Here is a 17,853-nt window from a genome sequence, read left to right on the forward strand (position 1 = left end):
AAACAGTGCTGTAGTTACGAGCCTGATTCTGTAGCAGTGTTGCTGATGTGCACTATTTTCCTTAAAATTGGATTTTTGGATGAGATTGATCCAAACAAAAATCTGCCTCAACTGAACAACTGCCTCCAACACAAGTGGATTCATACAAGTTCTAACTTTTATCAGGCTACTTCCACCATAGACTTATAAGGAAAAAATAAAAATATGACAGTAAACCGTTAATTATTATTGGCTCAAATGTTTTCTTAATGATTTTAAGATCTCACACTATAAAAACCTTTTGTCGAGTTAAACCTCTTTACTCACGTGGAGCGATATGTGGAATGTGAAATGATGAAACACAACGATGGTAAATAGTAATTATAATTATTTATATTATTGACCAGGACAACCTTAAGGGGAAAAAACCCTGAAGAATCAATGTTATTTTGAAGGATCTACTATAAAAAAAAAAGTATAATTAATTTACAGCTGTACACAGTAGAAAAATTATCTACCAAAATGGTTGAAGCCAAAAATGGCTTTAAGCCACAGGTTTGATTTTTATAGACAGAGGCACATTTTAACAATCACACATTGAAGCTACTATTTTTCTTAAAACGGTCATTGACGTTGCATAAAAGTAGTTCATATGATTCATATCAGATGAAAAAAAACTGGGCCTAGATTCAACAATGCGTATGTGTGTATTAGCCATTCTGTTCATTCACTCATTCTCTATGTACTATGCACTGATGTCAAAATAGAAGCTGAAATTGAAACGGAGCACAGGAAAATATATTTTGCAAGCACAAAATTATATTTTGGAGAGAAATGATATGCAATATGATAAGAGCAAATAAAAATCTATTCTGTGTTGAATAAATTTATTTGCATGTTTACCATTATCCTTATTAGTGTGCAATAATTACCCCCCTCTTATGCAGTGTCATTCATGTACACTCACACAAACTCTGGCTCTCTGTGTGCGCTCAAGTTTGCCTGCACGCTCGCAAAAATATATCTGCCTGGGCTCCAATTATCAAGTTGCTCACTCAGGAAATAGATATAACGCCATAAAACTAATGCCAAGTTCAGATGAAACGACATTCAAAGTTGTCTGACCTCCGTGCAGATCACCCTTCATGACTTGCTGTCTTGTGATCAGGAGACTTGCAATCGTCGTGAGTTCATTGACTGGAGGCGGGGGTCACACACTACGTCATCATTCACCAGGGATAACCCCTGACTATGCCGTAGTAGCCTAACGCCCGGATTGGCTGCAGCGGTTGCGGTTTCGTCCATAGCTATTTAGCTTTCGAGAAATCTAGTAAAAGGCGGCAGCTTGTTGGTAACCTCTCGAATCATGTCTTTGAAGAGCTCAAGCATAGCGATCGGCGACTGACGAACAAACGTTGATTTGGCTTTGTTCTGGGCCTTTCGTCTGCGGGTTCCAAAATTTGTCGGCCAGGGGAAAAAAATTGGGCTAAATATTTAGTATTTCAAACGAGGTATTAAACAAAAAGAAACAAAAAACTAAAATCAAGCACATTGTAAGGGTATGATGTGAGTTTGCTGGTCAGCAAAATTACAAGTTTCAATAGGAGGAATCAAGAATGAATATGGCTATATCTCGGGGCCTCACAGCTTGGCCTGGCCTGGTGAAACCTGGAGGCTCTGCAGCTTCATAGCCATGCCGATGTTTCCAGTGATCTTCAGCTTCCCCTGCATGAATGCCTGATGAGAAAGGAAGTGAGAGGGAAATGATTTCAATGTTTTAATTTAACATCAAAAATTGCACAATTAACACTTACTGTCACTGAAAGGTGCATATCTGACAGTACACAAGGCTACGCCAAGATACCCGATTATATCCAATGTAAATTGTAAAAAAAAAAAAGAAAGAAGAAGTTAAGCCCTACATGAGTTTTCTTGTTTCAAACGCACTTCAGTCTGGGAGCTGTGTGCAGAAGTTCTCCCCATAAAAGGAAAAAATGGTTGGATATGGTCAGATAGACCAGCATGAGTCAAACTAATGCACAAAAATAGACAGACAGATATTTCTCCAAGCCTACAGTGGATATCAAGATATCAAGGAAATGCAAGAGGAAATGCAAGAACTGAAAAAAACAACTCTTAAATCCATCTACTGATGAAAGCAGTCACAAACTGTAGTTTGTTTACAGTATAGCCTATATTTATACAACAGCATTTTGTAACCATGGTAACATGTACAATATGTGCCTCAACAAGTGAGTCCAGGGACTTATCAGAAACAGAAGTGAAATTCAAACAGCAGTGTGTTGAGCTTGTGTCCTCTTCGATGTATCTGAGCTTGTTCCCCAACAGAAAGTTTGTGGAATATAATTTTAAAAAACTAAGCAACAATCCTCCTATAATATTATGGAAAAATTCCTATATCTATATTTTTCTGTCCATCACTATTTATGGAGTCCAACTGCGGTCTGGACTAATAGTTCTCATAATGCTCATGTGCTTGTTAACACCAGAATGAATGAATAAAGCCATGAGGCGCAGTAATGTGCATGTGACTTGCAATCAGTAACCAAAACGTGATTTTCCCAGTCAGTGATTATATGACTGAATGTTTACAGCTGATAACGTGGAACACAAACCCCACCAGAACTAGAAGGAAATAATATACTGCCTCTTTTTTTCCCTCCATGAACACAGCGAAAAGAAACAAACGTGAAAGTGACCTGGACGTAATTTAGGATGAAATCAATTTCCACTAATGTCATAGAAAACTAAAATATTTTTCCTATTTAATCATGTACATACCGTTTGTGGGTTCAGCTTTCCTGTCATCAAATCCAGAAGTTCTTTGTCACCAATCAACAAGGTGCAGTCTGCCTTTTTTTCTAAGAAAATGAAGGAAGAACTTCTTTATCATGGCCAATAACCATTAAATATATAAACATTTTTAGAACTAAAAATTCCAAGATAAGCACAAGAAAATTCATATTTACTGTTACTGGTGCACACACAACATGTCATCCATTAGCTCAAAAGGAGAAAGAATCAATACGGAAAATGTCAACATTATTACAAAGCTGAAAAGAGAAGTATTTCACTTGGCATTTGATTAAACGTTCCATTAGCGCAAAGACGCATACAGAGCACACAGAGTCAAATGTGCTCTTTCACCAAGGCAACAATTCAGAAAGCTTTATGACTCATGTTTCCAATATCCTGACTAAGAATCCACAGCTGCGGCTTTTAAGGTCAAAATGTCTGATTGTGGCCAACAGCTTTTTAAAAGTATTGTGGGCGACTGCTCCTCCGGAGATAGATCAGGTTGTCCTCCAACCAGAAGGTCAGACTACCCAGCCCAGAATACACAGAACCCTGAACGGCCACTGATGGCTGTTCTCTCATTGTGTAGATGACGTGTGAAAAAAGCACAGCGTACAGATGCACCGTATAAACGCGTGAGTGAATGGTTGAGTGTAATTGGTGCAAAGTGCTTTCAGTCGTCGTTTAAACTAGAAAAAGTGCACAATTAATGTGCTCCATTAATCATACTTTAACACAAGACTCTTGGAAATTAATAAAGCAGCCATTAACCATTTTGTATGTTGAGAAATAGTGGTGTGAGTGATGACGTCGAGAACAGAGAACGAAGTCACGCTGCTGCTAAACCAGAAACACTGTAGACTGTCTGTATGTTAAGAAATACGACACATCAGCTCCCAAAAAGTTAAAGCCAAAACATCCAGCAGCAACCATGTACGGGATATTTAACATTATTTTGGACAATGTGAGGAAGAAGAGATGTCGTCCGTCTTTGAGTCTATGACCACACACGGTGCACATTCACAAAGAAGTCCGAAAATGACGTCATGCACAGTAAGCATCATATGGTATAAATTAAGTTATGATGGCGTCATTACGAAACGTCATCAGTTAGGTGAGCCCTCAAGTGCACCCTGAACAACGGCGGGAAATTGAGGGCCAGTAAAGAGACAGACAGGGCTGGTGAAAACTGTTTGCTGTCCAATGAGGCCCTCCAGGATTTGCCACGATATGCCCGACACTCCAGTGTTCTCACCACAATCCTCCTGGAAGTGTCTGGCACGCAGGACAGACCAAGAGACGTACTGTCCAGCTCAGTTAGCAGTTCATCAACTCATCACTCCAAAAAAGGTTTTTATTCTGTTTCTGTCCTCTAATATGTCTGACATTGACTATAGGGACTTCGTATCTGAGCACATTTTGTCACTATAGAGGTGTTTTCACATTCCTCTCCTGGAGGGGCAGATTTCTGTTTGACTTCTCTGCTATTTGAAATTCAAGCGAATCCTGGGCAAACTTCCAGTGCACGCAGAGGCAGCGCATCCACGAGAGGACGGCAGTTGTGTCAGCAGACAGTTAGCGTTAGCAGCTCGTGAAAGTCTTGCTGCGCACTTTCTTCAATCCGTCAACCTAGCGCGAGCAGCTCTGGTGGGCGGGGCCTGTGTTATTTGCATATCATGAATATTCATAGTCTCAGAATTCCTCAATGAGGGAGAGAGAGTGGATGGCTTCCATCCCCATTTCAGAGGGTCTTTTTTACTTTTTTTGGGGTAAACAATGAAAAATAAAAAATAAAATATTAGACATAGCAGATCATTTTTATATACTTTAAAAAGTGACTGGAGGGGATCTTTAACTGTCATTTGCTGACATCAAATTTGAAGAGAGAACTCAAGTTTACATGTTTTCTGTTGCCGTAATTAATTTACTGTGTTTTTTTCTTCTTTTCATGACCAGAAGGATAGTGAAATCTGCTTCTTTCTCTCATCGACGTACTGAATATTGACACGTTCACCTTCTAGAGCAGTTCCTCTTTTGCCACTGGTCAAATTACATAATATTTCATGCAGAAAAGATGGAGGTACCGGAGAAAAAAAAGGGCATACATGCCCTTATTCTATACGAATATTCATCTTTGGCTTGTTAACTGTATGATTACATTTTACATAGCCTACGTTCTACATCTACACACAGTTCATACAGCCTTGCTCCTCCTCCTCCCCCCAAACACACACATCTACATTCATCTCATACACGGACTCTCTGGAATCCGATGTAGTTGTAGTGACAGAACTTAACGCCCAGAAATCTTTATGCTGTGGCATGCTAGAATAAGGCGCAACATTATGACCAGCTGTACTCAGGCTTAAACTAAGCACATTATCATTCTGCACAGAGACGCTGAAATATCCAAGTGAAGTAACAATAAGAAAAAGACATTTGAGTGGAGAGGGATGTTCATGTATCAAATGGATGAAATAGATTGTGCTTTTAAAGGACTTATTGTGTAGTTTAGTTAGCTTTGTGTTTTTATTTTACTGTGCAACAGCAATAATCTGTCTTTAAATCAACCAGAGAAGCCAAATTTAACGTTTTTGTGATAAAGACCGTGTTGAGAAATTCGTTACTACACAATGGCCCATTTCAGACATGAACTCTGGAATGTGTCCAGAAAATTGGATGCGGGCATTTTCCATTTAAAGATCCCGTGAATTGTCCGCAGACATTCCTGCTGCTGTAGTCACACATGGGCAGGAAAAGTTCCGGAATATGTCCCCAAGAAAAATTGCGGACAGTTGCATTCTTACATACAGCGCCCTCCGGAGAAGTTCAGGAAAATGTCTGGACTCCGGTGCATATCTGAAAGCAGCTAATGTGATTCACATACGAATAGTTCACTACAACTGCGGCTGTCCAATGCAAAACCATACAGACAAAGCAGCCTCTTAAAATCTGACCCCATAACAATTACATCTCCTCCTTTCAATTGTTCATACTGCTGCTAAGATGTGTATGGAGATGGAGTGAGAGAAGTCTTACTGTGAGAATGTGATGTTTTATCAGCTTTTTCAGGCTGGCTGACAGAATTCTCAGCGCATTTTAAAAGCTGAATTTCTGAGAATCTCGTGAGTTCGTTCCGTGGATTGACAGAACAAAAATAATTCACTCATAAGTAGGAGAATAATGGTCCAGGATGAAAATACATTTTGAAATGACGTTTCCAATCCAACTGCTGCAACAAACTCTGTTCAGTTGCCTTACCTAGGTCGTTGGTGACGGAACCTTTGCCACTTTTCACATCCACCACCCAAGTCGCCTCCTTCCCGTCTGGTCCATCCTTCACTTTAAATGCAAACACGCCACCAACTTTCTTGACAAGCTGCTCTCCTTTCTGCGGGGAGTCAAGGAGACTTTTGAGTTCCATGAAAAACCCCTTGACATATAATGGCTTATATATAATTCCTGTACCATGTTGCTACTGTGCAAGTTGCAAGAGCGGATGTTTCTCAGAGCCAGCTAGTACAGTATGCCCCCCACAATTAGTCACTTAGACAGGTTTCTGAAGACTATTGTATAAAAACATCCAATTACAGCGAACATGTAATTTCATGTTTCAGATTACAGCTTCCATGTTATATTTGTTGAGAAGTGCTCATAAAAACTTTTTTTCTAAATTTTTGTGGTTTTATTGTAACTGTAATGTTTATAAAATAATGCACAAGATGATCATGGTACATGGTCCTGAAGCTGCAGTGCTGAGACCATTCAGCTGATGTGATGCTGTATGTTGCTTTGGTGGACAAAAGCAGCTAAAGATCATAAACTTTGGTGGAAATAGTTAAATATAAGAGTAGTGACATTTGCCCAGTTGACTTAAAAGTAAGAAAGGTGAGCAAAGCAAATCAAAGACACTGAGGCATTTGGTTAGATGTAAAGCTACGATTTTGATAAAATGTAAAAGAGGAGCTACATTAATGAGGGTAATGTTTATTGGTAACGCGGGTTATACCTCATGTAAATGTTTTTCGATCTCTTTGAAGACGGGGTAGGCCTTGAAACTCTGCAGACCGAGGTCTGTGCTGGTTGGAATTGCTCTTATCGGGTGCCTGCGGGGAACGAAAAAAAACAGATACAAAGTACACACTGTGTGAAAAAGGGACAGTAGCTAGCTGAGGTTTCATCGGCTTTCAATTACGTGTGAAGCTCTCAAGCTCTTCAGAAAGAAAAAAAAGGAGAAGAGGTTGAAGTGGTGTACTGCATCTACAGCACAAAGTAAAATAATGAGAGGAACAGGAACAGCGTAGGACGCAATGCGGTGGCACAGAATTTCTCTTTTCTCTTTAGTTTAACATCCCCTTCAAAGACTGGTAAACCCTATTTAGCTGCAGAAGGACAAACTGCAATACAGTGGTCATTCGATATTTCTTCTGGTGTATTAGCTGCCAACGACATGCTCACCTGGCCTCGTGTGGGAATCCCATCCTGTAAAGAGCGACGACCACAGCTCCTCCCAAGCCAATGTTGTGCTGCAAAGCCACCTTTGCCCCGGGCACCTGCCTCCTGTCCGCCTGCCCTCGGAGCTGCCAGCACAGCTCTGCACACTGGGCCAGACCTGAAGGGAGCGGGGGGGACAGAGGGTGAGGGTGACGTGAGTCATCGTGGGGGATGTGCTGTGAGGAGCAGGACTTAAGTTCAATTTAATGCTGATGAAGCTGCATGATGCCTCGTCATTGTCACACACACTGGATTCACTGAAGTAGAATTAAAGTGCTCCCATAATCTCTACAGTATTGGAAGGTCTTGAGCTAACTCGATAGAATGTACGTTGTGATAAAATCTAATCATAGTGAATTGTCTGCAGAAGCTTGGCTGTTTTTTATTGGGCTCTACTTTTTAAGGTCCTGATTTATTATGTGGTTTAATTCAGACCCTGAAATGCAGTTCTGGGGTGATCTATATTTTCCTGAAAGGTTTTCCAAATGTACAACAGAAAGTTTCTCTGTTTTTACATCTCTTAAAACATACAGTTGTTTTGATAGAAGTAAAACCCATATTAGTGAATGTATTTATCGTTTGCCAATTTAGAGAACTTGTCAGTGCACGGTTAATTTACATACCCAGGGCAACAATGGCCTTTGTGTGGACGTGTGACTACCTGATGAATGCAAGTACAATGCTGACTGTTATTTCTATTCTTTTAACCCTGAGGGAACTATTTGTGTTCTTAGCAGCTACTTGCTAACTCCGTCTGCTGTTTGGGCAGGACAGGGAACCTGGAAGTGGAACTTGAACATTTTATCACAGAGCTAAAAAAAAGTCCTATAACACACCACCTGGTGCTACTTGGACACATCCTCAATGATGAAAAGGGAAAGAACTACTTGGATAGGACAGCAACGTCACACAACGCAGATGCTCCAGATGAATGACGATTTTTTTTTCATTTTAGTATCTGTGTCTTTTTAATGGGTTCATTTAAAGGAATTTACAGTTTCGAGACATATTGATGTTTGTTTTTAATATCACTAATATGGCAGATGGACAGCATTTGTGTTGTGCTTCTCTAGCACTCAAAGCATCGTCACACTCACCCATTGATGCACACGTTAACACAGCACTTCTATATATAGCGCTTCTCTACTCATACCATTCATCAAGTAACATTCATTGCATTGTCGCCTCAGGACTCTTTGACACAAGGGCTGGAGTAATCAGTGATCACACCGCTGATCAGCTAATTAGTGGACGACCTACTCCGCTTCCTGAGCCACCGCGATGACATACTGTTGACTGCTGTAAAAATTTGCCCATGTGATTGAAACTCATACCTCACTCGAGAACAATACGGTTAATCTAATCCTATTCATTCTTAGTTCTGTGTGAGCGATTGTTTGACCCCGAGAAAGACAGATGTGTCGTCAACACACGTTGGTCTCCTTTTTAATGAGGTAGGAGAAAAATAAAGGCTTTTTAACATTTTAATCCATTCCCTTCGATGTGGACACAGATTTCTTATTTACAAGTGTCTTGGCAAAAGGTTTATGTCTTTGTTGCTTTCATTTCAAAATATCTACAAAGAGGCTGCAATGAACAGAAGAGAACATTTTACCTGAGAGAGACTTTTGGGCCACATTTTGAGTTGCAGGTAAAACCTCTTCTGTCTTATAAAACTAATATTTTAAATGTCAACCCAAGTGTGGTTTCAGTCCCTTGATTTGTCCGACCCACCAGGTTCAGACACTGTAGCATTCACCCACGAGGTGATAAACTGACTCCTGCACTGACAACTCGCTGCCTAATCTCGCCAGGGGTCAGCTCCAGCATTAGCGTTATAGCTGTAAGCATTTCTCCCCATCTGCTTAATGAGCTTGTGCATTTCTCCATTATCCCAATAAGCTAAAGGACTTAGCGCTAAAGACCTTGTCATGGTGCTTCTTTACCATTCTGCAGTACTCTCCTAATCTTCTCCACTGGGACTTGTTTGTGTGATGGCAATTTGGTCTAAACGCCAACTGAACGGTTTACTGTGGAGTTCTCCAGGTAATTCATCAAAAATAAAGAGCCACTAGGAATCACCTCACAAAGGATTTATACACAGGAAACAGGCCTCTAGGTAATTCTTCTAAATTGAGAACAATGCAAATGCTCTCTCAGGGCTACAGAGGTTGAGGTCAAGGACAAAGGAACGTTGTAATTCATCAAAGGTGTCAAGCCGCGCATCAGTGATACATATCATGTCAAAAACCTAAAGATCACATCCTCGCGACGTCCGGCGAGGGGAGTCGAGCCTAGGGGTCAATATCGCTGCTCATAGTCGTCCCGAGGGGATAGGTTTAAGCTTTACGAGCAACACTGTGGCTCAGACGGAGCTTAGCCGACTGGGGAACTTGCACACTTAGAGAGTGACCGAGGAGCCGGAGGGAGTATGGATGATGTGGTGTAGGATAATCCTTGCAAAAATAATGAGGTAGAGGGATTGAAAGTTGCGATTGTTTTGAGTGAAGACAGGACAGAAGACAAGAGAGAGAGAAATAAACACGATGAGTAAAATGATGACATTGTTTCACCTAGTAATCCCTCACTGAGTGTTTATGCTTGATCAACACACACACCTGTGACCACAAATTTGAAAAACGGTACATGTTTGACAACTGGAAGAAGATGACGGCCGCTATTGCAGAGGCAGGGTAAGCCAGCTGCACTGGTTTGCTCAGTCTCTCCCCTCAACGCTTTAATATGTTAAGAGATTACAGGGGAGGTTTGCCAAAGCCACAGCCGGCTGCCCTCTCACATACGGGCTTACCCAGTTTCCATCCAGGTGGCCCTAGCTGTGAGACACATGCCACCTGGTGGTCACTGTGATAACGGTTGTACAGCCCAGGTAACCTCTCACAATAAACACCATATCTTGTGTGCAGAGTAGTGAGCCTCGTGTGAATAAGCAAACTCCAAACAAGTTAAAAATAAACATCGGTTGTAATTGCTTGTTCGACACTGATCAGGCCTTTTTTCCCAACCCAGACTGTGTTATGTATCACGGTCCCTGTCCTGCAGTATATGACTTGATTATCTTGACATTTGCTGCCTTCACTTTTCTCCAGTTTTGTGGTCAGTGTTTTTGATATCAGTAGACTAGTTGAGTTCTATTTTCAGTTCATGCTTTCAAGTTTGTCATTTTTGCCATGGCGATCCCAGCGCTTTATTTTGCTTACATATCTGCAGATTTATTCAAATATATATATATGTTTTAAATAAATAAATATCATTGATTATAACACGTAACAAGTATCTGCGGTGTTCTCTTAATATGTTAACCTCCTGTGACCCCAAGACATCAATAGTAGGTCATGGCAGCATACCTGTGGCCCCCAGAGGATGTCCTTTAGAGAGGAGTCCACCACTGGGGTTGATCACAAACTTGCCTCCGTAAGTGTTGTCTCCTCTGTCAATCAGCTCTCCAGCTTTACCTGGAGGGAATTTGACAACAAAGAAGATGACAAACATTGGGACATATTTACCAAATCGCTGTAAAGTGCACAAAACTTACTGCAATGCGGCAACACTGCATACAGAACTGAGCCCAGGCACATTTCATCAAATCTGGTTTTGGTGTCGCTACTTAAGACCTGATCCTGGGCTCTTTCAGTCACGTGTTGATAATTATTTTCTGCTGCTCAACATTAAATGATGTTTAAGGAAAAGGTCACTTTGAAACTTCAAGTATTGAGCAAGCTGAAGGCTATGTGCGAGGGTTTATTATTCAGTGCAAATAGCTTCACGTTGCAAAAAGATATCAGCGATTGAATAAGTTTAAAACATCATATGGGACATTTCTGGTAAAAATTTTAAGACTTCTTTGATGAGATTATTTCTGTGAACGGGTCTTCAATGTTTGAAATATGAACAAGTCTAGGGTTCCTTTCACACAAACACTTTCGACCTGGCTACAGTCGCCCTCCTTTTCCGTGTGTGCACTTGTTAAACTAAAACAACTAGACAAATTAAGGACAAACACAATTTTCCTGTTTAGCACAAGAAGACGAGGACAATTGCCTGAACCTTTAGTCAGTTCCAGACTGATTGACACATGTCAAAAAAGTCGTTGCATGGCTGCATTTAGTTTAAGCGCAATGACCAAAAAGTTAAACTTTCCAAACTGCAGTTTGCATATGACAGCTCAACAAACCCAGAGTAAGCTAACATGTCTGCATTAGGATGTTCGGCAAAATTTTGTGTTCAAACACTTGCCTCTTGGAGTGGGGCCATATAAGAATTTGCATATTTTGAATATGTTCGTCCTGTTATGATTTTAATATACTGTAAATATTTACTTTATATCTTTGTAATTCATTAAGGCTAATGAGGCTACCAGGTAGAGTGCACTTTGCAGAGTGGCAGATACAGTTTATCTAGAGAACATGCACAATTATATTTCTCCCCAAGAACAATTGATTTGAAGTTTAAGAACGATGGCTGTCGGCTAAGATTCTCTTTGGTTTACTTAAACAACATGTTTCTATGGGTGTGCTACTAAAAGAGCTAATCATTCCATCACCCATAAGAATTGCTTTTAATTATTACAATACAATAATACCATATACAGTATATTAACAGAGAGGACAAAAGACATCTGTCCCCTTTTCATCTACTTGTTCTCACAAAAGCACAAATCTAAATTAAGGTGCAAAGAGGATGATGGAAAATTCATTCGTTCCCGCTCTGAATCTCCAGCAGCCATGTTTCGGTGGTCAAGTGATGAAGGATAACAAAAAGGGACTTTAGAAGCCGTGGTCTCACCTTCAGGACACAGCCCCAGGGCCTCATATGTGATGAGCTCATTGGGCGAGAAGCAATCGTGAAGCTCGACCACCTGGACGTCGCTGGGCTTCAGACCTGCGCTCTCGAAACACCTTTTGGCCGCCAACCGGGACATGTCATATCCAACCTTCAGGGGAAAATAACCCAAAATAAAGTGGCCAATGAATGTACAGGATAATACCTTATTAGTTCAATTTTAAACACTAGTTTTCTGTTACATAATTGCTCATGGTATAATGCGTTGTAGCCTGGATTTAAAACCTTGACTTTCAGTAAGACGAATATTTAAAAAAACAGCATGAGTGTTCTGATGAATTCTGATGAAAAAGCGTTGCACATTTCGTACCATCTTAATGCAGCTGTTCTCCTCAAAGGTGGATGAGAGGTCAGTGACCATCTCTTGGGCCATAATCTCCACTGCCTGGTTCTCCAGAGCATGTTTCCTGACAAAGGCCTCACTGGCTAAAACGGCTGCTCCAGCTCCATCTGACGTCGGGCTGTCGAGAGAAGATCAGGAATCATGGTTGATATAGTAATGGAGACAAATATTATTAATTCTATAGATCAAATAAAACAGGGCACCGGTGCATGTACTTGATTCCTTATTTAAATTTGTATCTCTATGTAACACTTGCTCTTACCAACACTGAAGGAGAGTAAGGTAATCAAACACCTTTCTGGAGTTCTTCACCTGCTCCAAACTGTACTCGTCCTGGAACTGGGAATACCTGCATGAATAATGCGCGTGCACACACAATTGTCAAAAAAAAAGGACATTTAGAAGCAGTAATCTATTTTTACCAAATTGCAAACTGCATCTTACGGGTTGTTGGTTGAATGTTTGTGGTTTTTCCAGGCAATTTTAGCAAAGTGCTCCGGCTTTGTGCCTTAAAGTAATTCAGACATTGACACAATTATTGACATATTGGACACATTCAAGTTGTGAAAACAACACAAAAGATCTAAATCTTTCCATATTTTAAATCATGTCATTGAGATAATTGACACACATGTAGTTTGTACCGTATTTCTCCATGTGTTCCCTGCCGGCGTTGCCAAACAGCTGTGGTGCTGCTGGTGCGGCAACCATCCCATAGCGGTTGATCATGACCTCCATGTGCTTGTCCATGGGATTGGTCCTGTCCATAAACTAAAAACAGGTATTTCTTACAAAATAATACTTATACTATACTATATCCTTATGAAAATAAGAGAAAGGCATTGATTTCGACAAACAGCCACGTCTGTTACTGTATTTTTGCTTTTAAAGTGTTAAATCTGCCCAACACTCTGCTCCTCTGTTAAATCTCCCTCAACAGCAACATGCAGTTAATAAAACCTTAAAAAGGAGACAGCAGAGGTTTGTCATTCCTTCATTCTAAGGTTGCAGACACACAAATATCTTATGTCTGTTGTCATCTGCTTTTAAATGTTTATCAATGGAGGTGTATCCCTCCGTGTTACAGGGGGAGAGGACAAGTGTGGAATGGGGCTGATATTCTTTCTCCTCAGACAGAGCAGCCATACTTCAACAGAGATGACAGGTGATGGGCACAATAACAACAACAACATCTGTATGGTTAATCGCAAGATATTGTGAAGCACTAGTTTTGATTTTGTCCAACTCCTCCAGATCCATTATAATGAAATGTACCATTATACCTTGGAGGTCAAAGAGCCCCTCTCCATTTTCTCAAACCCGAGGGCCAGCACACAGTCAGCGAGACCTGCAGAAGGAGGAAAGAGTGGGTTTTACAGATATCATAGATTATTCTCTCTATGGAAATTGAATTACCTCTTGCTGTTCTACCCAGACGCCACAGAATGATCCAGAAATCTCCCTGTGAGTGTGAACGCGTTTACTATCTCTTGCTGCATTCTTCATATGTGAACGGCGAACCCCTGAATACGTTTTTTTAATACAGACATAGAAAAAATATATATTTTTTGGTGGTGTTATGACTTTCAAGTCTTCCCTCTTGACTCACCTCCTTGGACCAGCTGCCGTGCCATGAAGAGAGCAGTGGAGCCTGTGGAGCAGTTATTATTTACGTTGATGATGGGGATGCCGGTCAGACCCAGGCTGTGATAAATGGCCCTCTGCCCACACGTGGAGTCCCCTGAGGGGGTAAGATGAGGGGTGAGACGTTAGTTCCTTTTTTTTTCCCTCCACACAGGTAATCTCAATAATAGAGACAAAGCGTTATCCTTTGTTACCAAAAGCAAGATTCTTTATAAAATGTCATTTTTATAAAGTACACTGTGCAGTACATATATATGAAGCTTCATGCTCGATCTAACTATATCAAGTTGGAAGTATTTAGGGTATTTAGGGTTTTGGAGATTCAACAACAAGGTCTTACCATAGACATATCCAACACAGGCTTGTTGAATGGCAGAATATGGGATTCCTGCATCTGCTAAGGCCTTTTGACCTAAAATATGCATAAACAGTAAGTTATAAAACACTGTGGTACATTTTAAGAGACCAAGATCTATTTCAGATCTTCAGATATGGTATCTTTAGAATGACAACGTCAACAATGTCCATATTCAGTGAAGATAAGCACCTGCTTCTTTGCACATGTCAGGGTAGTCAAAGTCTTCTCGGGCTCCAGGCTTGTCAAACTGCAGCCACATGAAAGAAAAAAAAAGTCTGATTTGTGTAATCCTATTTACACACACTTTGCTTGTTTCAGGTAAAAAAAAAATTTGTGAGCAAACATAACTCTTCTGTAGACTTTATGTAACGTAATCTACGAGTAGAGCCCCTCTACTGAGGTGAGCTTCGCTTGGAAAATGCTGGAGGTGTGTAAACGTGTCTTAAATAAACATGCAAGACATATGCACCGACGCATAGATCAATACATCTGAACACTGTTTGCTGGTGGCAAAACAAAGATGTTATACTACAACAACTTCTCATAAGCATGCAAACCACAACAGCAGTTCACACAACATGACAGCATTCACCACAACACAACAGCAACAGCAACTGCAGTTGCAGTTGCAACTGTGAGTTGCAACTCATGTTTCTCTTTTGGCATTGCATTCCCAATAACTACCGAAGGAGAAATTGCGAACGTTAACTTAAAAATTGTAAATGACAGACAGTGCGACCAATAAGGGAGGATCAGTGTCTGATACGTACCTACCCTTTCTGTTTCAGTCTCACTAAAGTTGTTGTGTTTTGTGAGTTGATGTGGTGTTTTGTGAGTTGCTGTAGTGTTGTGTGAGTTGCTGTAGTGTTGTGTGAGTTGCTGTAGTGTTGTGTGAGTTGCTGTAGTGTTTTGTGAGTTGATGTGGTGTTGTGTGAGTTGATGTGGTGTTGTGTGAGTTGATGTGGTGTTTTGTGAGTTGATGTGGTGTTTTGTGAGTTGATGTGGTGTTTTGTGAGTTGCTGTAGTGTTGTGTGAGTTGCTGTGGTGTTGTGTGAGTTGCTGTGGTGTTGTGTGATTTGCTGTGGTGTTGTGTGATTTGCTGTAGTGTTGTGTGATTTGCTGTGGTGTTTTGTGAGTTGCTGTGGTGTTGTGTGATTTGCTGTGGTGTTGTGTGAGTTGCTGTAGTGTTGTGTGATTTGCTGTGGTGTTTTGTGAGTTGATGTGGTGTTTTGTGAGTTGCTGTAGTGTTGTGTGAGTTGCTGTAGTGTTTTGTGAGTTGCTGTAGTGTTTTGTGAGTTGCTGTAGTGTTTTGTGAGTTGCTGTAGTGTTGTGTGAGTTGCTGTGGTGTTGTGTGAGTTGCTGTAGTGTTGTGTGATTTGCTGTGGTGTTTTGTGAGTTGATGTGGTGTTTTGTGAGTTGCTGTAGTGTTTTGTGAGTTTATGTGGTGTTGTGTGAGTTGATGTGGTGTTTTGTGAGTTGCTGTAGTGTTGTGTGAGTTGATGTGGTGTTTTGTGAGTTGATGTAGTGTTGTGTGAGTTGATGTGGTGTTGTGTGAGTTGATGTGGTGTTGTGTGAGTTGATGTGGTGTTTTGTGAGTTGCTGTAGTGTTGTGTGAGTTGCTGTGGTGTTGTGTGAGTTGCTGTAGTGTTGTGTGAGTTGATGTGGTGTTTTGTGAGTTGCTGTAGTGTTGTGTGAGTTGATGTGGTGTTTTGTGAGTTGATGTAGTGTTGTGTGAGTTGATGTGGTGTTGTGTGAGTTGCTGTAGTGTTGTGTGAGTTGATGTAGTGTTTTGTGAGTTGCTGTAGTGTTGTGTGAGTTGCTGTAGTGTTGTGTGATTTGCTGTGGTGTTGTGTGAGTTGCTGTAGTGTTGTGTGAGTTGATGTGGTGTTTTGTGAGTTGATGTGGTGTTTTGTGAGTTGCTGTAGTGGTTTGTGAGTTGATGTGGTGGTTTGCACTTCAGGGCCACCGTGTTAAAACGACAAAAATATTGTTTATCGCAACATACCGTGCAACAAAAATAAGTTATCGTGACAGGTTACTCGTGTCACCTTCACTCGCAACTTGCTTGTAACAAAAACGTGAGACTCGAGGACTCAACTTTAAAGACTCGGGCGGCTGGCCTCGACTCGATCCCGAGGCTGTCACACCGTTCCACTAGCAGCCTGGTGGAGAAGTGACCCTTAGCACAGATTGTGATGTGCACATGGACTGTGGACTGACGAAGTAGGTGAGGGGGTGCGAGGGGCCACGCATTCAGCCACACGCGACAAAACAACCCTGAAATGTCATCATGTCAACCCTGAAAACTGCAAAAGCGACACACTCTTCTGAGGCTGTGAGGTGACCCTGCGACGCGTGAGCGCACGGAGCTTTGGACGAACGCGGTCAATAAAAGGCGAGCTGGAGTTAGCATGCTAAGCTAGCCTCAAGTCTTACATGGGTCCATGTCGTCTGAAACTGTGTAATGTGTAATGTGTAATGTGTGTGTGTTACCTTGGTCATGCCCACGCCGATGACAAACACCCTGTTCTTCCCAGGTGCCATGGTCGCTTGTCTTCAGCAGCAGGTACAGACAGAGACAGGAACAGACAGGTACAGACAGAGACGGGTACAGACAGTCAATGGACGTGAACATCAGCAGCACTGGCAGCGGCTCCTTAAAGGGGCAGTCAGCGATCGTAAAGCAACTAGTTTTGTAAGAAACAGCGAACGTGTCCTCACCGTCCGCTGGCTGTCGCGTCTGTGTGCGCGCCGAAAAGCAGTCCGGGTTTTCGTCTCAGCCCGGGCACTCGTCTCAGCCCGGGCTCTGTCAAACGACAACAAAGCAAACGGCGCAGACCGCACCTCGCGACGCTGCGAGTGCAGTTTGTGAACATCAGCGCAGTCAAATCGAGTCAACGACAGAGAGAGGAACCAACTTTCTCCTAAATCGCTTACGGCCCCTTTAAGCCCCTAAACAGCAAAGATCGTCCATGTGACACGATGCATGACTCGGTGGGGGGGAACAACTCCTTTCGCTCCCTCAATGTGGACATGCAGACCAGTTGTCCTGATGACATTTATATTTATAACATTTAAAAAAATGAACATATGAAAATAAGAAGTAATGTTATTTTTTATCTATTGTGCGCATTAGTTTACTAATCAATACACACAAAAAGACTACAGAACTGGATGTAGAAATCAAATAATCTTGGATTCAAAGCTCAGTATATTTAATATGAAATCATTGTCATCTTTAAACCACCCATCAATGCATCTTCCATTAACAAAACTAGAACACTGTGTCCAGTGACACATTTGACTTTATTCCCAAGTTATTGCCTTGAGGAGTGTGTGTGGAGTTAACTCTTATTGC

The 17,853-nt window shown here is 41.3% G+C and overlaps 1 protein-coding gene across 2 annotated transcripts; it reads right to left on the reverse strand.

Annotated features, from left to right (window-relative positions):
- Positions 1–354: 354 nt before the first annotated feature.
- On the reverse strand, positions 355–17,431 carry scp2a (sterol carrier protein 2a). Of its 2 annotated transcripts, XM_035634752.2 has the most exons (17): positions 17,217–17,431; positions 16,989–17,049; positions 14,685–14,742; positions 14,478–14,549; positions 14,103–14,234; positions 13,777–13,841; positions 13,138–13,264; positions 12,938–13,001; positions 12,756–12,842; positions 12,461–12,611; positions 12,094–12,241; positions 10,656–10,763; positions 7,255–7,408; positions 6,806–6,902; positions 6,058–6,187; positions 2,782–2,861; positions 355–1,716 (listed from the first exon to the last, which is right to left on the reverse strand). In XM_035634752.2, the coding sequence occupies exons 1-17, from the start codon at positions 17,369–17,371 to the stop codon at positions 1,621–1,623; spliced, it is 1,785 nt and encodes a 594-aa protein (XP_035490645.1). In that variant the 5' UTR covers positions 17,372–17,431; the 3' UTR covers positions 355–1,620. The 2 variants fall into 2 exon arrangements, with proteins under 2 accessions (XP_035490645.1, XP_035490647.1); XM_035634754.2 differs by lacking the exon at positions 17,217–17,431 and having other exon boundaries at positions 16,989–17,157.
- Between the last annotated feature and the right edge of the window lie 422 nt (positions 17,432–17,853).

This window comes from Scophthalmus maximus, chromosome 5, assembly GCF_022379125.1.
Source record: "Scophthalmus maximus strain ysfricsl-2021 chromosome 5, ASM2237912v1, whole genome shotgun sequence".
NCBI classification, from domain to species: domain Eukaryota; kingdom Metazoa; phylum Chordata; class Actinopteri; order Pleuronectiformes; family Scophthalmidae; genus Scophthalmus; species Scophthalmus maximus.